The following is a 23,202-nucleotide window of genomic DNA, read 5'->3' on the forward strand; positions in this document are numbered from 1 at the left end:
CCAGACACACCACAACCAAACATGCCCATCTCCCCACCCTGCCAGACACACCACCAAACATCCCCATCTCCCAACCCTGTAGACACACGACCATCAAACATCCCCATCTCCCCACCCTGCCAGACACACCACCATCAAACATCCCCATCTCCCCACCCTGCCAGACACTCCACCAAACATCCCCATCTCCGCACCCTGCAGACACACCACCAAACATCACCAGCTCCCAACCCCGCAGACACACGACCATCAAACATCCCCATCTCCCCACCTTGCCAGACACACCACCATCAAACATCCCCATCTCCCCACCCTGCAGACACACCACCAAACATACCCTTCTCCCCAACCTGCCAGACACCCCACCATCAAACATACCCATATCCCCACCCTGCCAGACACTCCGCCAAACATCCCCATCTCTCCACCCTTCAGACTCACCACCATCAAACATCCCCATCTCCCCACCCTGCCAGACACACCACCAAAGATCCCCCTCTCCCCACCCTGCAAGACACACCAAGAAACATCCCCATTACCCCACCCTGCAGACACACCACCACCAAACATCCCCATCTCCCCACCCTGAAGACACACCACCATCAAACATCCCCATCTCCCCACCCTGCCAGACACACCAGCATTAAACATCCCCTTCTCCCAATGCTTCCAGACACACCACCACCAATCATCCCCATCTCTCCACCCTGCAGACACACCACCAAACATCCCCATCTACCTAACCTGCAGACACACCACCATCAAACATCCCCACTTCCCCACCCTGCAGACTCACCAACATCAAACATCCCCATCTCCCCACCCTGCCAGACACACCACCAAACATCCCCATCTCCCAACCCTGCAGACACACGACCATCAAACATCCCCATCTCCCCACCCTGCCAGACAGACCACCATCAAACATCCCCATATCCTTTTCCTGCAGACACACCACCATCAAACATCCCGATCTCCCCACACTGCCAGACACACTACCGTTAAACATCCCCATCTCCCCACCCTGCAGACACACCACCATGAAACATCCCCATCTCCCCACCCTGCCAGACACAACACCAAACATCCCCATCTCCCCATCCTGTCAGACTCACCACCATCAAATATCCCCATCTGCCACTCTGCCAGACACACCAGCATCAAACATCCCCATCTCCCCACCCTGAAGACACACCACCATTAAACATCCCCATCTCTCCATTCTGCCAGACACACCACCATCAAACATCCCCATCTCCCCACCCTGCAGAAACACCACCAAATATCCCCATCTCACCACCCTGCAGACACACCACCATCAATCATCCCCAGCTCCCCACTCTGCCAGACACACCACCAAACATCCCATCTCCCCACCTGGCTAGACACACCACCATCAAACATCCCCATCTCCCCACCCTGCAGACACAACACCATGAAACATCCCCACTTCCCCACCCTGCAGACTCACCAACATCAAACATCCCCATCTCCCCACCCTGCCAGACACACCACCAAACATCCACCTCTCCCCACCCTGCAAGACACACCAATAAACATCCCCATCTCCCCACGCTGCAGACACACCACCACCAAACATCCCCATCTCCCCACCCTGCCAGACACACTACAATCAAACATCTCCATCTCCCCATTCTGCCAGACACACCACCATCAAACATCCCCATCTCCCGACCCTGCAGACACACCATCAAACATCCACCTCTCCCCACCCTGCAACACACACCAATAAACATCCCCATCTCCCCACGCTGCAGACACACCACCACCAAACATCCCCATCTCCCCACCCTGCAGACACACAACAATCAAACATCTCCATCTCTCCATTCTGCCAGACACACCACCATCAAACATCCCCATCTCCCCACCCTGCAGACACACCACCAAACATACCCATCTCCCCACCCTGCCAGACACCCCACCATCAAACATACCCATCTCCCCACCCTGCCAGACACACCACCACCAAACATCCCCATCTCCCCACCCTGCCAGACACACTACAATCAAACATCTCCATCTCCCCATTCTGCCAGACACACCACCATCAAACATCCCCATCTCCCCACCCTGCAGACACACCAACAAACATCCACCTCTCCCCACCCTGCAACACACACCAATAAACATCCCCATCTCCCCACGCTGCAGACACACAACAATCAAACATCTCCATCTCTCCATTCTGCCAGACACACCACCATCAAACATCCCCATCTCCCCACCCTGCAGACACACCACCAAACATACCCATCTCCCCACCCTGCCAGACACCCCACCATCAAACATACCCATCTCCCCACCCTGCTAGACACACCACCACCGAACATGCCCATCTCCCCACCCTGCCAGACACAGCACCATCAAACATCCCCATCTCCCCACCCTGAAGACACACCACCAACATCCCCATCTCCCCACCCTGCAGATACACCACCATCAAACCTCCCCTCTCTCCACCCAGCCAGACACACCACCAGCAAACATCCCCATTTCTCCACCCTGCAGACACACCACCATCAAACATCCCCATCTCCCCACACTGCAGACACACCACCAAACATACCCACCTCCCCACCCTGCCAGACACCCCACCATCAAACATACCCATCTCCCCACCCTGCCAGACACACCACCATCAAACATCCCCATCTCCCCACCCTGCAAGACACACCACCCAGAACATCCCCATCTCCCCACCCTGCCAGACACAGCACCATCAAACATCCCCATCTCCCCACCCTGAAGACACACCACCAAACATCCCCATCTCCCCACCCTGCAGACACACCACCATCAAACATCCCCATCTCCCCACCCTGCCAGACACACCACATCAAACATCCCCATCTCCCCACCCTGAAGACACACCACCAACATCCCCATCTCCCCACCCTACAGATACACCACCATCAAACCTCCCCTCTATCCACCCAGCCAGACACACCACCAACAAACATCCCCATCTCCCCACCCTGTAGACACATCACCCAACATCCCCAGCTCCCCACCCTGCAGACACAACACCAAACATCCCCATCTCCCCACCCTGCCAGACACACAACCATCAAACATGCCCATCTCCCCACCCTGCCAGACACAGCACCATCAAACATCGCCATCTCCCCACCCTGAAGACACACCACCATTAAACATCCCCATCTCACAATTCCGCCAGACAAACCACCATCAAACATCCCCATCTCCCGACCCTGCCAGACACAGCACCATCAAACATCCCCATCTCCCCACCCTGCCAGACACACCACAACCAAACATGCCCATCTCCCCACCCTGCAAACACACCACCAAACTTCCCCATCTCGCCACCCTGCCAGACACACTACCGTTAAACATCCCCATCTCCCCACCCTGCAGACACACCACCATGAAACATCCCCATCTCCCCACCCTGCCAGACACAACACCAAACATCCCCATCTCCCCATCCTGTCAGACTCACCACCATCAAATATCCCCTTCTGCCACTCTGCCAGACACACCACAACCAAACATGCCCATCTCCCCACCCTGCCAGACACACCACCAGAAATCCCCATCTCCCCGCCCTGCCAGACACACCACCAAACATCCACCTCTCCCCACCCTGCAAGACACACCAATAAACATCCCCATCTCCCCACGCTGCAGACACACCACCACCAAACATCCCCATCTCCCCACCCTGCCAGACACACTACAATCAAACATCTCCATTTCCCCATTCTGCCAGACACACCACCATCAAACATCCCCATCTCCCGACCCTGCAGACACACCATCAAACATCCACCTCTCCCCACCCTGCAACACACACCAATAAACATCCCCATCTCCCCACGCTGCAGACACACCACCACCAAACATCCCCATCTCCCCACCCTGCAGACACACAACAATCAAACATCTCCATCTCTCCATTCTGCCAGACACACCACCATCAAACATCCCCATCTCCCCACCCTGCAGACATACCACCAAACATACCCATCTCCCCACCCTGCCAGACACACCACCATCAAACATACCCATCTCCCCACCCTGCCAGACACACCACCACCAAACATCCCCATCTCCCCACCCTGCCAGACACACTACAATCAAACATCTCCATCTCCCCATTCTGCCAGACACACCACCATCAAACATCCCCATCTCCCGACCCTGCAGACACACCATCAAACATCCACCTCTCCCCAGCCTGCAACACACACCAATAAACATCCCCATCTCCCCACGCTGCAGACACACAACAATCAAACATCTCCATCTCTCCATTCTGCCAGACACACCACCATCAAACATCCCCATCTCCCCACCCTGCAGACACACCACCAAACATACCCATCTCCCCACCCTGCCAGACACCCCACCATCAAACATACCCATCTCCCCACCCTGCTAGACACACCACCACCGAACATGCCCATCTCCCCACCCTGCCAGACACAGCACCATCAAACATCCCCATCTCCCCACCCTGAAGACACACCACCAACATCCCCATCTCCCCACCCTGCAGATACACCACCATCAAACCTCCCCTCTCTCCACCCAGCCAGACACACCACCAGCAAACATCCCCATTTCTCCACCCTGCAGACACACCACCATCAAACATCCCCATCTCCCCACACTGCAGACACACCACCAAACATACCCACCTCCCCACCCTGCCAGACACCCCACCATCAAACATACCCATCTCCCCACCCTGCCAGACACACCACCACCGAACATGCCCATCTCCCCACCCTGCCAGACACAGCACCATCAAACATCCCCATCTCCCCACCCTGAAGACACACCACCAACATCCCCATCTCCCCACCCTACAGATACACCACCATCAAACCTCCCCTCTATCCACCCAGCCAGACACACCACCAACAAACATCCCCATCTCCCCACCCTGTAGACACATCACCCAACATCCCCAGCTCCCCACCCTGCAGACACAACACCAAACATCCCCATCTCCCCACCCTGCCAGACACACAACCATCAAACATGCCCATCTCCCCACCCTGCCAGACACAGCACCATCAAACATCGCCATCTCCCCACCCTGAAGACACACCACCATTAAACATCCCCATCTCACAATTCCGCCAGACAAACCACCATCAAACATCCCCATCTCCCGACCCTGCCAGACACAGCACCATCAAACATCCCCATCTCCCCACCCTGCCAGACACACCACAACCAAACATGCCCATCTCCCCACCCTGCAAACACACCACCAAACTTCCCCATCTCGCCACCCTGCCAGACACACTACCGTTAAACATCCCCATCTCCCCACCCTGCAGACACACCACCATGAAACATCCCCATCTCCCCACCCTGCCAGACACAACACCAAACATCCCCATCTCCCCATCCTGTCAGACTCACCACCATCAAATATCCCCATCTGCCACTCTGCCAGACACACCAGCATCAAAAAACCCCATCTCCCCACCCTGCCAGACACACCAGCATCAAACATCAGCATCTCCCCACCCTGAAGACACACCACCAAAAATCCCCATCTCCCCACCCTGCCAGACACACCACCAACAAACATCCCCATCTCCCCACCCTGCAGACACACCACCAAACATCCCCATCTACCTAACCTGCAGACACACCACCATCAAACATCCCCACTTCCCCACCCTGCAGACTCACCAACATCAAACATCCCCATCTCCCCACCCTGCCAGACACACCACCAAACATCCCCATCTCCCAACCCTGCAGACACACGACCATCAAACATCCCCATCTCCCCAGCCTGCAGACACACCAATAAACATCCCCATCTCCCCACCCTGCAGACACACCACCACCAAACATCCCCATCTCCCCACCCTGCCAGACACACTACAATCAAACATCTCCATTTCCCCATTCTGCCAGACACACCACCATCAAACATCCCCATCTCCCGACCCTGCAGACACACCATCAAACATCCACCTCTCCCCACCCTGCAACACACACCAATAAACATCCCCATCTCCCCACCCTGCAGACACACCACCACCAAACATCCCCATCTCCCCACCCTGCAGACACACCACAATCAAACATCCCCATCTCTCCATTCTGCCAGACACACCACCATCAAACATCCCCATCTCCCCACCCTGCAGAAACACCACCAAACATCCCCATCTCCCCACCCTGCCAGACACACCACCACCAAACATCCCCATCTCCCCACCCTGCCAGACACACCACCACCAAACATCCCCATCTCCCCACCCTGCCAGACACACCACAATCAAACATCCCCATCTCCCCACCCTGCCAGACACACCACCATCAAACATCCCCATCTCCCCACCCTGCAGACACACCATCAAACATCCCCATCTCCCCACCCTGCAACACACACCAATAAACATCCCCATCTCCCCACCCTGCAGACACACCACAATCAAACATCCCCATCTCCCCACCCTGCCAGACACACCACCATCAAACATCCCCATCTCCCCACCCTGCAGACACACCACCAAACATCCCCATCTCCCCACCCTGCCAGACACACCACCATCAAACATCCCCATCTCCCCACCCTGCCAGACACACCACCAAACATCCCCATCTCCCCACCCTGCCAGACACACCACCATCAAACATCCCCATCTCCCCACCCTGAAGACACACCACCAAACATCCCCATCTCCCCACCCTGCAGACACACCACCATCAAACATCCCCATCTCCCCACCCTGCCAGACACACCACCACCAAACATCCCCATCTCCCCACCCTGCAGACACACCACCATCAAACATCCCCATCTCCCCACCCTGCAGACACACCACCAAACATCCCCATCTCCCCACCCTGCCAGACACACCACCACCAAACATCCCCATCTCCCCACCCTGCCAGACACACCACCACCAAACATCCCCATCTCCCCACCCTGCCAGACACACCACCATCAAACATCCCCATCTCCCCACCCTGAAGACACACCACCATCAAACATCCCCATCTCCCCACCCTGCCAGACACACCACCATCAAACATCCCCATCTCCCCACCCAGCCAGACACACCACCAACAAACATCCCCATCTCCCCACCCTGCAGACACACCACCCAACATCCCCATCTCCCCACCCTGCAGACACACCACCAAACATCCCCATCTCCCCACCCTGCCAGACACACCACCATCAAACATCCCCATCTCCCCACCCTGCCAGACACAGCACCATCAAACATCGCCATCTCCCCACCCTGAAGACACACCACCATTAAACATCCCCATCTCACAATTCCGCCAGACACACCACCATCAAACATCCCCATCTCCCGACCCTGCCAGACACACCACCATCAAACATCCCCATCTCCCCACCCTGCCAGACACACCACAACCAAACATGCCCATCTCCCCACCCTGCAGACACACCACCAAACATCCCCATCTCCCCACCCTGCCAGACACACCACCATCAAACATCCCCATCTCCCCACCCTGCAGACACACCACCATGAAACATCCCCATCTCCCCACCCTGCCAGACACAACACCAAACATCCCCATCTCCCCATCCTGTCAGACTCACCACCATCAAATATCCCCATCTGCCACTCTGCCAGACACACCGCCACCAAACATCCCCATCTCCCCACCCTGCCAGACACAACACCAAACATCCCCATCTCCCCACCCTGCCAGACACACCACCAAACATCCCCATCTCCCCACCCTACCAGACACACGACCATCAAACATCCCCATCTCCCCACCCTGCCGACACACCACCACCAAACATCCCCATCTCCCCACCCTGCAGACACACCACAATCAAACATCCCCATCTCCCCACCCTGCCAGACACACCACCACCAAACATCCCCATCTCCCCACCCTGCAGACACACCACCAAACATCCCCATCTCCCCACCCTGCCAGACACACCACCACCAAACATCCCCATCTCCCCACCCTGCCAGACACACCACCACCAAACATCCCCATCTCCCCACCCTGCCAGACACACCACCATCAAACATCCCCATCTCCCCACCCTGCCAGACACACCACCATCAAACATCCCCATCTCCCCACCCTGCAGACACACCACCAAACATCCCCATCTCCCCACCCTGCAGACACACCACCCAAACATCCCCATCTCCCCACCCTGCAGACACACCACCACCAAACATCCCCATCTCCCCACCCTGCAGACACACCACAATCAAACATCCCCATCTCCCCACCCTGCCAGACACACCACCATCAAACATCCCCATCTCCCCACCCTGCAGACACACCACCAAACATCCCCATCTCCCCAGCCTGCCAGACACACCACCACCAAACTTCCCCATCTCCCCATTCTGCAGACACACCACCACCAAACATCCCCATCTCCCCACCCTGCCAGACACACCACCATCAAACATCCCCATCTCCCCACCCTGCAGACACACCACCAAACATCCCCATCTCCCCACCCTGCAGACACACCACCATCAAACATCCCCATCTCCCCACCCTGCAGACACACCACCATCAAACATCCCCATCTCTCCACCCTGCAGACACACCACCAAACATCCCCATCTCCCCACCCTGCAGACACACCACCACAAACATCCCCATCTCCCCACCCTGCCAGACACACCACCACCAAACATCCCCATCTCCCCACCCTGCCAGACACACCACCACCAAACATCCCCATCTCCCCACCCTGCAGACACACCACCATCAAACATCCCCATCTCCCCACCCTGCAGACACACCACCATCAAACATCCCCATCTCCCCACCCTGCAGACACACCACCATCAAACATCCCCATCTCCCCACCCTGCAGACACACCACCATCAAACATCCCCATCTCCCCACCCTGCAGACACACCACCAAACATCCCCATCTCCCCACCCTGCCAGACACACCACCACCAAACATCCCCATCTCCCCACCCTGCCAGACACAGCACCATCAAACATCGCCATCTCCCCACCCTGAAGACACACCACCATTAAATATCCCCACTGCCAGACACACCACCATCAAACATCCCCATCTCCCCACCCTGCCAGACACACCACCATCAAACATCCCCATCTCCCCACCCTGCCAGACACACCACCACCAAACATCCCCATCTCCCCACCCTGCAGACACACCACCAAACATCCCCATCTCCCCACCCTGCCAGACACACTACCGTTAAACATCCCCATCTCCCCACCCTGCAGACACACCACCATGAAACATCCCCATCTCCCCACCCTGCCAGACACACCACCATCAAACATCCCCATCTCCCCACCCTGCAGACACACCACCAAACATCCCCATCTCCCCACCCTGCCAGACACACCACCATCAAACATCCCCATCTCCCCACCCTGCCAGACACACCACCAAACATCCCCATCTCCCCACCCTGCAGACACACCACCATCAAACATCCCCATCTCCCCACCCTGCCAGACACACCACCAAACATCCCCATCTCCCCACCCTGCAAGACACACCAAGAAACATCCCCATTACCCCACCCTGCAGACACACCACCACCAAACATCCCCATCTCCCCACCCTGAAGACACACCACCATCAAACATCCCCATCTCCCCACCCTGCCAGACACACCAGCATTAAACATCCCCTTCTCCCAATGCTTCCAGACACACCACCACCAATCATCCCAAACTCCCCACCCTGCCAGACACACCACCATCAAACATCCCCATCTCCCCAACCTGCCAGACACATCACCACCAAACATCCCAATGTCCCCACCCAGCAGACACACCACCAAGAATCCCCATCTCCCCACCCTACCAAACACACCACCACCAAAGATACCCATCTCCCCACCATATCAGACAAACCACCATCAAACATCCCCATCTCCCCAGCCTGCAGACACACCACCATCAAACATCCCCATCTCCCCACACTGCCAGACACACCACTATCAAACATACCCTTCTCCCCACCCTGCCAAACACACCACCACCAAAGATACCCATCTCCCCACCCTGACAGACAGACCACCATCAAACATCCCCATCTCCTTTTCCTGCAGACACACCACCATCAAACATCCCGATCTCCCCACCCTGCCAGACACACTACCGTTAAACATCCCCATCTCCCCACCCTGCAGACACACCACCATGAAACATCCCCATCTCCCCACCCTGCCAGACACAACACCAAACATCCCCATCTCCCCATCCTGTCAGACTCACCACCATCAAATATCCCCATCTGCCACTCTGCCAGACACACCAGCATCAAATATCCCCATCTCCCCACCCTGCCAGACACACCAGCATCAAACATCAGCATCTCCCCACCCGGAAAACACACCACCAAAAATCCCCATCTCCCCACCCTGCCAGACACACCACCAACAAACATCCCCATCTCCCCACCCTGCAGACACACCACCAAACATCCCCATCTACCTAACCTGCAGACACACCACCATCAAACATCCCCATCTCCCCACCCTGCAGACACACCACCATCAAACATCCCCATCTCCCCACCCTGCCAGACACACCACCAAACATCCCCATCTCCCCACCCTGCAGACACACCACCATCAAACATCCCCATCTCCCCAGCCTGCAGACACACCACCATCAAACATCCCCATCTCCCCACACTGCCAGACACACCACTATCAAACATACCCTTCTCCCCACCCTGCCAAACACACCACCACCAAAGATACCCATCTCCCCACCCTGCCAGACAGACCACCATCAAACATCCCCATCTCCTTTTCCTGCAGACACACCACCACCAAAAATCCCCATCTCCCCACCCTGCAGACACACCACCAAACATCCCCATCTCCCCACCCTGCCAGACACACCACCACCAAACATCCCCATCTCTCCACTCTGCAGACACACCACCATCAAACATCCCCATCTCCCCACCCTGCAGACACACCACCAAACATCCCCATCTCCCCACCCTGCAGACACACCACCAAACATCCCCATCTCCCCACCCTGCCAGACACACCACCATCAAACATCCCCATCTCCCCACCCTGAAGACACACCACCAAACATCCCCATCTCCCCACCCTGCAGACACACCACCATCAAACATCCCCATCTCCCCACCCTGCAGACACACCACCACCAAACATCCCCATCTCCCCACCCTGCAGACACACCACCATCAAACATCCCCATCTCCCCACCCTACCAGACACACCACCAAACATCCCCATCTCCCCACCCTGCAGACACACCACCATCAAACATCCCCATCTCCCCACCCTGCAGACACACCACCATCAAACATCCCCATCTCCCCACCCTGCCAGACACACCACCAAACATCCCCATCTCCCCACCCTGCAGACACACCACCATCAAACATCCCCATCTCCCCACCCTGCCAGACACACCACCATCAAGCATCCCCATCTCCCCACCCTACCAGACACACCACCAAACATCCCCATCTCCCCACATTGCAGACACACCACCATCAAACATCCCCATCTCCCCACCCTGCCAGACACACCACCATCAAACATCCCCATCTCCCCACCCTGCAGACACACCACCATCAAACATCCCCATCTCCCCACCCTGCAGACACACCACCATCAAACATCCCCATCTCCCCACCCTGCCAGACACACCACCATCAAACATCCCCATCTCCCCACCCTGCCAGACACACCACCACCAAACATCCCCATCTCCCCACCCTGCAGACACACCACCAAACATCCCCATCTCCCCAACCTGCAGACACACCACCATCAAACATCCCCATCTCCACACCCTGCAGACACACCACCAAACATCCCCATCTCCCCACCCTGCCAAACACACCACCACCAAAGATACCCATCTCCCCACCCTGCCAGACAGACCACCATCAAACATCCCCATCTCCTTTTCCTGCAGACACACCACCACCAAAAATCCCCATCTCCCCACACTGCAGACACACCACAATCAAACATACCCATCTCCCCACCCTGCCAGACACAGCACCATCAAACATCCCCATCTCCCCACCCTGAAGACACACCACTATTAAACATCTCCATCTCCCCACCCTGCAGACACAACACCGAACATCCCCATCGCCCCACCCTGCAGACACACCACCAAAAATACCCATCTCCCCACCCTGCCAGACACACCACCATCAAACATCCCCATCTCCCCACCCTGCAGACACACCACCACCAAACATCCCCATCTCTCCACCCTGCAGACACACCACCAAACATCCCGATGTCCCCACCCTGCAGACACACCACCATCAAACATCCCCATCTCCCCGCCCACCCAGACACAGCACCAAACATCCCCATCTCCCCACCCTGCAGACACACCACCATCAAACATCCCCATCTCTCCACCCTGCAGACACACCACTATCAAACATACCCATCTCCCCACCCTGCAGACACACCACCAAACATCCACATCTCCCCACCCTGCAGACACACCACCAAACATCCCCATCTCTCCGCCCTGCAGACACACCACCAAACATCCCGATGTCCCCACCCTGCAGACACACCACCATCAAACATCCCCATCTCCCCCCCCACCCAGACACAGCACCAAACATCCCCATCTCCCCGCCCACCCAGACACAGCACCAAACATCCCCATCTCCCCGCCCACCCAGACACAGCACCAAACATCCCCATCTCCCCACCCTGCAGACACACCACCATCAAACATCCCCATCTCCCCACCCTGCAGACACACCACCATCAAACATCCCCATCTCTGCACCCTGCAGACACACCACCAAACATCCCGATGTCCCCACCCTGCAGACACACCACCATCAAACATCCCCATCTCCCCGCCCACCCAGACACAGCACCAAACATCCCCATCTCCCCACCCTGCAGACACACCACCATCAAACATCCCCATCTCCCCGCCCACCCAGACACAGCACCAAACATCCCCATCTCCCCACCCTGCAGACACACCACCATCAAACATCCCCATCTCTCCACGCTGCAGACACACCTCCAAACATCCTCATCTCCCCACCCTGCAGAAACACCACCAAACATCCCCATCTCCCCACCCTGCCAGACACACCACCAAACATCCCCATCTCCCCACCCACCCAGAAACACCTGCCCTGGCTGTGGAAGGGTTTGCAGGTTCCACTGAGGCCACATATGCCACCTGGAAACAGGAGAAAGTATCTCCACACCATCTTTCAGTTGGTGCTGGCATAGGATGTTACTGCGTTTTGGACATGGATGTGGAGTATGGACTATTTTTTCAGTGTTATAGTTTTTTATATTCTGTGTTTCTCGCCCGTTCTTTCTCATTACTTTGCACGAGGATGGGGGATGCGGGGATCGATGTTCTTGCGGTGTTTTGTGTGGAGGAAGGAATCTGGGAGGGGACGTTGATGTTCTTGTTGCTTTATTTGTTAGTTTCTTTGCGCGGGAAGAGGGGGTTTGGAGGCCGATGTTCTTTTTGCGTTTATTGTGAGGGGGAGGGGGTCTGGGGGGGGACGGTTGATGTTTTTGTTGTGTTTTTGGTCAATGTTCTTGAGTTTTCGTGCGGGGGAGAGCTTTGGAAGCTGACGTTCTTGTTGCATTTCGTGCAGGACAACAGGGTTTGGAGGGTTGACGATCGTGTTGCTGTTCATTTTTTTTTCTTGGTTTCGTGGCTATCTGGAGAAGAAGAATCTCAGGGTTGTGTACTTTGGTAATAAATGAACCTTTGATCCTTTGATTCTCGGACCCTTAATTCTACATCTCTCAATTATTCCATTACTGTCACCTCAGCATCTCTTTGCGATACCCCAGACTGCACTGCTGCCTTTGCGATACCCCAGACTGCACTGCTGCCTTTGCGATACCCCAGACTGCACTGCTGTCTTTGCGATACCCCAGACTGCACTTGCACTGTTGTCCTTGCTCCATCCTGTTGTTTTGCACTCATCACTCTCTATCATTCTATTTGTTATTACAACAAACACCAATTACTCTGTGAGCTTCATTCAGCAAGGAATTTTATTGACCCACTGGTATAGGAGAACTAATCCTTGAGCCAGTGGGCCTGCAGTTTACTAGCTGGAGGGCAGGAGGACGACTGTGGCCACCCTGTCCTTTCTTACCCCCCACCAGTTGATTTCTTCGATCTCCAACACTGACAAGGCTGGACTGAGATCGAAACCACTGCCCAGTTACCTGGAGGGGGAGGAGCAGCTCTCATTGGATAGGCTGTCTTCTGTGACCTTGTAGTTTGTTGTTTCACCTGCATCAAGTTCCTCTTTGTAGGCCCTGGAATAGAAATGCAGTAATCAGATGACAATCTTGTGGTGCGTAAAGATGAATGAAACCCAGGAACCTCACCATGTGCTGTGGAAAGCAAAGGAGGAGATTTCTGGGGTCTGGTATCTTCCTTAGCCACAAGTAACGGTGGCTAATATTGTACCATTATTTAAGAAAGTCTGCGATGTCGAACCAGGAAACTCCAAACCACTGAGCTATACATCAGTGGGGGTTAAGTTCATGGAGGGGGTTCTGAGGGATAGGATCTATCTGCATTTGGAAAGGCAAGGACTGATGAGGGCTTCTCAATGTGGTTTTGTGCATGGGAACTCATGTCTCGTGAACTTAACTTGTTTTGAAGTGCTGGCCTAGAGGATTAATGAGGGAAGAGCAGTGAACATTGCCTAGATGGACTTCAGCAAGGCTTCTGGCCCACCCTGCATGGTAGGTGTGGCAGGAAGGTTAGATCACACGGAGTCCAGGGTGAAGTAGATAAACAAATACAAAGTTAGTTTGGTGGAAGGAGGAAAAATGTGGTAGTAGAGATTGGAGGCCTTTGACCAATAATATGCCACAGGCATCTATGCTGGATCGGCAGTTGTGTGTTATACTGTATAAAATTAGTAATTTTGATGAGAATGTAGGTAGGTGACCTGATTAGCAACTGTGGATGACATCAAAATTGGTGGTGTGGTGGACAGTGAGGAAGGTTGTCTAGGGTTACAAAATCAAGATCAACTTGGGACGTGGACAAAGGAATGGCACATGGAAAAGTCCAAAGTGATGCACTTTGAGAAATTTAACCAGAGAGGCTACACAGTAAATGACAGGTACTGGGGAGTGTTGTAGAAAAGAGGTACAAATCCGTAATTCCTGGAAAGTAGTGACACAGATAGATGGTGAAGGCAGCATGTGACATGATTGCCTAAATTGCAGAGGTCACTGAGTTCAAGAGTTGAGCTGTCATAGGAAGTCGGTTAGAACACACCTGGAGTGTTGTGTGAAGTCTGATCACCATACTATAGGACGTGATTAAGGTAGAGAGGGTGCAGGAAAGATTCATATCTTTATGGATCTCCACATCGTTTTGGTATGGAAACACCAATGCCCTTGAATGGACAATCCTGCAGAAAGCAGTGGATACGGCCCAGTCCATCACGGCTGAAGCCTTCCCCACCACTGAGCACATCTACATGGAGTGCTGCCTGAGGAAAGCAGCATCCTGCATCAGGGACCCCCGCCACCTCGGTCATGCTCTCTTCTTGCTGCTGCCATCAGAAAGGAGGTACAGGACCCCCAGGACTCTCAACTCGTTTCAGGAGCAGTTATTATTCTTCAACCATCAGGCTCTGGAACCAAAGGGGATAACTTCACTCAACTTCATGAGTCCCATCACTGAAATGTTCCCATCGCCTATGGATTCACTTTCAAGGACTCTTCATCTCATGTTCTCAATATTGATTGCTTATTGATTTATTATTATGATTCCCTTCTTTTTGTATTTGCACTCTGATGGAATGCCCAAGTTGGTGCAGTCTTTCATAGATTCTACTATGGTTATTATTTGTTTATGGATTTATTAAGCACGCCCACAAGATAACACATTACAGGGTTTTTATGGTAACATATATGTACTTCATTTTGAACGTTGTACTTTGAACAAGGATATTATCAGGACTGCATGGCTTGAGTTACAAGGAGAGAGGGGATAGGAGCCAAGTGTGACGAAGGTAGGCCTGACGTTGGTTTGTAAAGATCATGAATGTTCATAGCCTTTTACCCAGGGTATGGGAGTCTAAAACCAGATGGCGCAAGCTTAAGGTGTGAGGGGAAAGATTTAAAGGGGAGCCATAGGGTAAGTTTTCACACATATGGTGGTGGGTATGGAAACAAGTTGCTGAGGAAGTGGTAGGAACAACAGTTAAGAGACATCTGGACTCGTATACAGATCGTCACACATACAAAATGCTGGAGGAACTCTGCATGCCAGGCAGCATCTCTGAAAGGAACCAGACAGTTGATGTTTCGGGCCAAATCTTGATGAAGAGTCTTGGCCTGAAACATCAGCTCCAGCATTTTGTGTGTGTTGCTCTGAATTCCCAGCGTATGCAGAATCTCTCATGTTTAGGTATATGGATAAGAAGGGTTTTGAGAGATAGGGGTCCAATGCAGATGAATGGAATTAGTTTGGGTCAGCTTGGACTAGTGGGGCCAACAGGCCTGTTTTGTGTTGTATATTCCTGTTCCTAAACATAAACAATCGTCACAGATGGTCATCTCATGGAGAAAGGTCCAACTGAAGGGAAGTATGTTGGTTTTGAAGGTGATACTGTAGTTTCTGGGAATAATTCACAAGGCGCAGGATAGATATGTCCCACAGACAAGTTGTTCTCAAATGGCAGGGCTAGACAACCGTGGCTGACAAGGGAAATTCAAGACTGTAAGCCAAAGAAAGGTCATATAAGGTAGCAAAAGAGAGTGGGAAGTTGGAAGATTGGGAAGTTTTTAAAATCCAACAAAGGGTAACTAAAAAAGCCATAAGGGAAAAGATTAAATTTGAGGGCAAACTAGCCAATAATATGAAGCAGAATACTAAAAGTTTTTTCGATTATATAAAGAGTAAAAAGGTGAGAACTGATAGTGGACCACAGGAAAATGATGCTGGTGAGGTACTAATGGGGACAAAAAATGGCGGTTGAACTTAATAAGTTCTTTGCATCAGTCTTCACTGTGGAAAACACTAGCAATGTGCCAGAGGTCCGTGAGTGTCAGGGAGCAGGAGTGAGTACCATTGCTGTTACAAAGGAAAAGGTGAACATTCTTATGGTGGATAAGTCACCTGGACCAGATGGACTACATCCCAGAGTCCTGAGAGAGGTTGTTGAAGAGATAGCAGATGTACTGGTCATGATCTTTCAAGAATCACTTAATTCTGGCATGGTTCTGGAGGACTGGAAAATTGCAAATGTCACTCCACTCTTTAAGAAGGGAGGAAGGCAAAAGAAAGGAAATTATAGGCCAGTTAGCCTAACCTCAGTGGTTGGGAAAGTGTTGGAGTCTATTATTAAGGATGAGGTTTCAGGGTACTTGGAGATTACCCTGTCAAAATATGTCAAAGTCAGAATGGTTTCTTTAAAGGGAAATCTTGCCTGACAAATCTGCTAGAGTTCTTCGAGGAAGTAACAAGCAGGGTGGACAAAGGAGAGGCAATGGACATCATTTACTTGGATTTTCAGAAGGCATTTGATAAGGTGCCTCACTTGAGGCTGTTTAATAAGATAAAATCCTATGACATTACAGGAAAGATATTGGATGCATAGAGGAATGGCTGACAGGCAGGGGGCAGCGAGTGGGAATAAAGGGGGGCCTTTTCCGGTTGGTTGCCAGTGACTAGTGGTGTTCTTCAGGGGCCAGTATTTGGACTGCTACTTTTCACATTGTTTGTCAATGATTTAGATAATGCAGTTGATGGATTTGTGGCAAAGTTTGCAGATGATACAAAGATAGGTGGAGGGGTAGGTAGTGCTGAGGAAGCAATGCGATTGCAACAGGACTTAGACTAATTGGAAGAATGGGCAAAAATGTGGCAGATGGAATACAGTGTTGGGAAGTGTATGATAATGCATTTTGCTGAAAAAACAATAGTGCAGACTATTATCTAAATGGGGAGTTGTTCAAACATCAGAGGTGCGAAGGGACTTAGGAGTCCTCGTGCAAGACTCCCAGAAGGTTAATTTACAGGTTGAGTCTGTGGTAAAGAAGGCAAATGCAATGTTGGCATTTACTTCAAGGGGAATAGAATATAAAAACAAGGAGATAATGCTAAAGCTTTATAAGACACTAGTCAGGCCGCACTTGGAATATTGTCAACAGTTTTGGCCCCATATCTCAGAAAGAATGTGTTGTTATTGGAGAGAGCACAGAGGAGGTTTACAAGGATGGTTCCAGGAATGAAGGGGTTAACAATTGAGGAGTGTTTGGTAACTTTGGGCCTGTACCAACTAGAATTTAGAAGAATGCAGGGGATCTCATTGAGACCTACTGAATGTTGAAAGGACTATGTAGGGCGGATGTTGAGAGGATCTTTCATATGGTGGGGGTGTCCAGAACTAGAGGACACAGCTTCAAAATTGAGGGGTGACCATTTGGAACAGAGGTAAGGGGGTAAGGAGGAATTTTTTTAAGCCAGAGAATAGCGAACCTGGAATGCTCTGCCACAGACAGCTGTGGAGGACAAGTCCGTGGGTACGTTTAAAGTGAAAATTGATAGTCTCCCTATTGCTCAGGGCATCCAAGGTTATGGTGAGGAGGCAGGTGTATGGGGTTGTGTGGGATCCAGGAATGGCAGAGCAGACTCAATGGGCTGAATGGCCTAATTCTGCTCCTGTGTCTTATGGCGTGAGTGACTGTCTCTCAGCATGGTTCTATGTTCTAGGCCTGTGATTGCTGATAGAATACACACACACACACATTTCAGCACTTTTATTGACATACATTTGTTTTCATAGTTCAGCATGAGACAGACCGAGTCATCTCTGCCCATCAGTGCAGATGCAGCTGTTGTTTTCACTTGGTGAAGCTGGCCTTTTGTTCTCTGAATAGACATGCAAATTTTCCTACTCTGGGAAGCAATGCCCCTTTTGGTCTAGCTCCTGCAACTGTCCTTTCATTCCAGGAGACCGTTGCAGTATAATAGGACCTCCCCGTGCAGAGCCTGAACACCATCTGGGAGCCAACATGAATGATTTCAGAACATCAGCAATCCTTCATCACTGTTTCCACTCCTAAACGTATACTGGGGAACTCACCACAAAGCCAATTAAATGGAGCATTGTATTCTGTCTGGATCAATAATGATGCAGTGCTGCAGAACTTACCTCTATTGTGTGATTTTGAAATGATCTCAACTATCAGTTACTCAGGGGCGGAATGCTGGGGTCTCAGAGCCAGGGTTTGTATTGTCACACGGACTGAGATGCAGTGAAAAGCTGGCCTTGCACACGGTTCACACAAATCACATCACTGCACCGTGCATTAAGGCAGAACAAGGTGAAACAGCAACAGAACAAAGGACAGCCGCAAAGTGCAGTCCAGCTAAACAATAAAAAATGCAGATGGCTGTGAGGTTAACAGCCCACCTTTTCGTACTAGGCAACCACTACAGCAGGGGTAAAGGGTATATTTCACTTACGTGAGTTCTTCGACAGTCCTGGCCCAATGCTGATCTGTAGGGTTTTACTGCTGGGCTTCAGAACCGCCACCTGCCCATTGCCTTGGATAAACTGAACCTGTCGAGAACTTCCAGCGCTCCAGGGACCCCAGTTATCCTTCCTCACCTTCATTTCGAGTCTGAAAGGACACGAGTGAGACTCAGTGAACAAAGAAATGCTCATGCAGGGCCTGCCTGGGGATGTACCCAAGCGGTGGGCGGTGTGGCCCGTGTTGCTGTGAAATGAAACTCAACAAAGACCCACTGCCGTTAACAGAGTCAATTGCAAATTAAGCCAGCAGGATTTAGTGGGGGATCAGAACTCATCCACTGTTCTGCAGGGAACTGCAGACTGGTGGCCCTGATATTGGTGGTGGGAAGGATTCTGCACCAGATTCCGATCCTGGGGCAGGGTTTGACTCGGTGAGGTGGGCGTCACGCCGCTAACACCACTGGGCCACGGTGATTGCGTTCAAGATTAATTGTCAATCAACCATACCCACGAATACAGCCAAAGGAAACAGCGTTCCTGTGGGGCCCAAGGTGCAAAACACAGTCCCGCCATCACACACAGCAAATGGCAATTACGGTAGCAGGTGAAGAGCTCCGACTCAGCAGAGTTTCGGCTGACAGGTTAGAGCTACCGCCAGGTGCCGGAGGGTCAGGACACACAGTCAGTCGAGTGCTCACGTGTTACTGAAGCGCAGAGGCAGCTTCTTCTGCATCTTCTCCCCGTAGCGCTTCGATAAGAGGCTAATGAATTCAGTTTTGAAGACCGACTCCAGCAGGCTGTCATACTCCTGCTCGTGGAGGATGAAGAAGTCATCTTGCATGGTGCTGCGGCAGGAACGAGACGTACTGTTAGTGCCAAAATGAAGTACCTCGTGCTAACCACCACCAGACAGACCCACCAAGGGGAGGGAGGAGAACATAGATTATAGAACAGAACAGCACTGAACAGCCCTTCAGGCCACAATGCTGTAGCAACCTTATAACTTAACTCTTCCCTCCCACACCACCCTCATCTATATGCCTACCTACAAGCCTCTTACGTTTCCCTAATGTACCTGCCTCTACCACCACATCTAGCAGTGTGCCCTATGTGCCCACCATTCTGCGGGAAAAAAACCCACCTCTGAAATCCTCCCTATATTTTCCTTCCATCACCTTAAAGTTATGACCGCTCTTATTAGCCATTTCCACCTGGGAAAAGTGTCTGGCTATCCACTCAGTCTATGCCTCTTATCATCTTATACACCTCTGTCCTCCTTTGCTCCAAAGGGAAAAGCCCTAGTCGCTCAACCCACCTTCCTTATACACGCTCTCCAATCCAGGCAGCATCCTGGTAAATCTCCCCTGCACCTTTCTGAAGCTCCCACACCTTTTCTGTAATGAGGTGACCAGAACTGAACACAAAGCTCCAACTGTTGTCTATGACAGCAGTACTCTTCTCTAAATGGTGTTGTGGGACAGATAATGCCATAGAGCAACAGAGCACAGAAATATTCCTTCAGACTATCCCACTGATATCATTTAATCCTTCGTCAGTCCCATTTTAATTCCCCCCCACCCCCACGTTCACTGGAGTTGCAAGACAACAGCTCTACAGTTGCAACATGGTGCCAGCCAGAAATCTGGCTTGACCCACTCCTCTAATTAATATTTTCTCCTGAAACGCAACACATCGGCAATGATCAGGTTCTCAGTTGGGGCGAGAATGTACTGATTCAAGAGAACTCAGGGAGTAGGGGTGGTTCACAGGGTTCCTCGAAACTGCTTGGCCATCCAATGACTGGCAGATTTGGAACCTCCTCCCCCTCCAGCCCAAACTCAACTCATTCGGTCCTTGAATATCCAAGCTTGCATCAATCTCAGCCTCACAAGAGGTTCTGGAAATAATTAAGCAGCATGTACAAAACGCTGGAGGAGCTCAGAGGGTCAGGCAGCATCTATGGAGGGAAATAAACAGTCATCCTCCAACAAGAAGAGGGGGGAATCCAGGGTAAGGTGGATGTGAAGGAGATGGGGTTACGTAGTAAGAAGCTGGGTGGTGATAGGTGGAAGGGGCAAAGGGCTGAAGAAGAAGGAATCTTATAGGAGAAGATACTGAACCATGGAATAAAGGGAAGGTGCCAAGCCGGAGGGAGATGATGGGCAGGCCATGAGGATGAGGTAGGATAAGAGAAGGTGTGAGATAAGCAGAAGGGCAAAATGGAGACAATGAAGACAGGGTGTGGAGGGGGAAAACAGACGGGAGAGGTTACTTGAAGTTAGAGATATCAATGTTCTTGTCATCACGATGCAATCTCCCCTGACACATATGAGGTGTTGCTCCTCCAACCCGAGTTGGGCCTTATTGTGCCAGTCGAGGACAGGCATGTTGGAACGGGAATGAGAAGATCAATTTGAAATGAGTGGTCATTAGGAGATAGTGGGTGTTGTGACCGACAGAGCAAAGGTGCTCGACTCAGTACTCGACCATCCAGACAACACCGAGACAGAGAGATCCCACATCCCTCAGATAAAATTCCTTTTTCTCTCCCCCTCACTCCTGTCCCAAATGGCTGAGTCCTCTTCCCACACCTGATCTCTGAGTTCTGGTTTCACCACCTTGAAGCGACGTGCACACTGCCAGGCCTCTGAGTACAGAAACAAATACCTCCCGCCCTTCATTCTCACAGCCACTGACTGCTGCGTCGGCCTCAGCCACCCTGACCCACCTGAGTGAAACAGTCAGGATCCGTTCCAGCTCAATCTTTCGCTTTAGCACCTCCTTCATCTGGCCCTTGTCAGAACCTTCCTTTACTTTCTCTCGTCCGATGAGGTACACAAACTTGGGGGTGAGGACAAGGTCACGCTTCACACTCTGAGAAAAAGAAAACTTTATTTTACTATTGCTTCACCAAGCGTTGGGCAAATGAAGCAGCATATATAATCGAGCAGGTTTCAGAGATTGGATCTGACTATTCTTCACTCAAGTGTTTTTAAGCAGTTCAGCAAGAAACACATTGTATACAAAGGTCCCATTTAGGAATGGGATTGATTGGTTGAATACAGGAGCAGTCATTTTCCAGAGTTACAGTTGTGTACAGAGACTAACATCCCCTTTTACCTCATCCAGGTAAGGCATTGCTTGATCTTGGAGAAGGGTGGTGGATAATTCAATTGCAAAAGGCACCGCTCTCATCTCTGTACACAGCCAGGTGCACGTCAGGACCTCATGAGGTCCAAGGTCACTGAGACAGTGTGTATGTAGCTGCCACTCCTTCCTCAATCCAACTGTTCTTCACATCTCTTTCTTGCCTTCACCCCACCCTGCCCCAGGCCCAGTGGGACCCAACTATTTCTGTTAGATATAGGTTGGGTGGGGCTGAGTGTTTTTGACTGGGTCAGGCTGGTTGTCTCACTACTCGCCTCCACTGTGCCTGATTATAAACCATGTGAGTGCAGCAAGAGCAGTCTACCCTTCTGCTTTCCTGCAAGTGCCTCTGGATTGGTCCATGGGTGGAAAGAAAAGCCTGAAGTGTTTTGGATGGGCTGTGGTTCCAGTAGATACAGGCCTTGCTTTAACTTGAGCCCTGCTCTGTTACACTGCAGAGTGAGCAGAGATCTGGTTCATAATGCTGGGCTAGGGAACCTCTCTACTCCCCCTGGTGCAAACAACTGGTACTGCA

At 52.3% G+C, this 23,202-nt stretch overlaps 1 protein-coding gene across 1 annotated transcript in view; it reads right to left on the reverse strand.

Moving 5' to 3' along the window:
• myo1ea (myosin IEa) overlaps positions 1–23,202 on the reverse strand; it is a 241,425-nt gene that overhangs the window by 29,713 nt on the left and 188,510 nt on the right. The window contains exons 22-25 of the mRNA XM_063065755.1: positions 22,249–22,394; positions 20,219–20,365; positions 19,511–19,668; positions 14,236–14,328 (exon numbers count right to left, since the gene is read on the reverse strand). Coding sequence (XP_062921825.1) covers positions 14,236–14,328; positions 19,511–19,668; positions 20,219–20,365; positions 22,249–22,394 — 544 coding nt within the window. The remainder of the gene's footprint in view (positions 1–14,235; positions 14,329–19,510; positions 19,669–20,218; positions 20,366–22,248; positions 22,395–23,202) is intronic.

The sequence above is a fragment of the Mobula hypostoma genome, chromosome 13, assembly GCF_963921235.1.
Source record: "Mobula hypostoma chromosome 13, sMobHyp1.1, whole genome shotgun sequence".
NCBI classification, from domain to species: Eukaryota; Metazoa; Chordata; class Chondrichthyes; order Myliobatiformes; family Myliobatidae; genus Mobula; species Mobula hypostoma.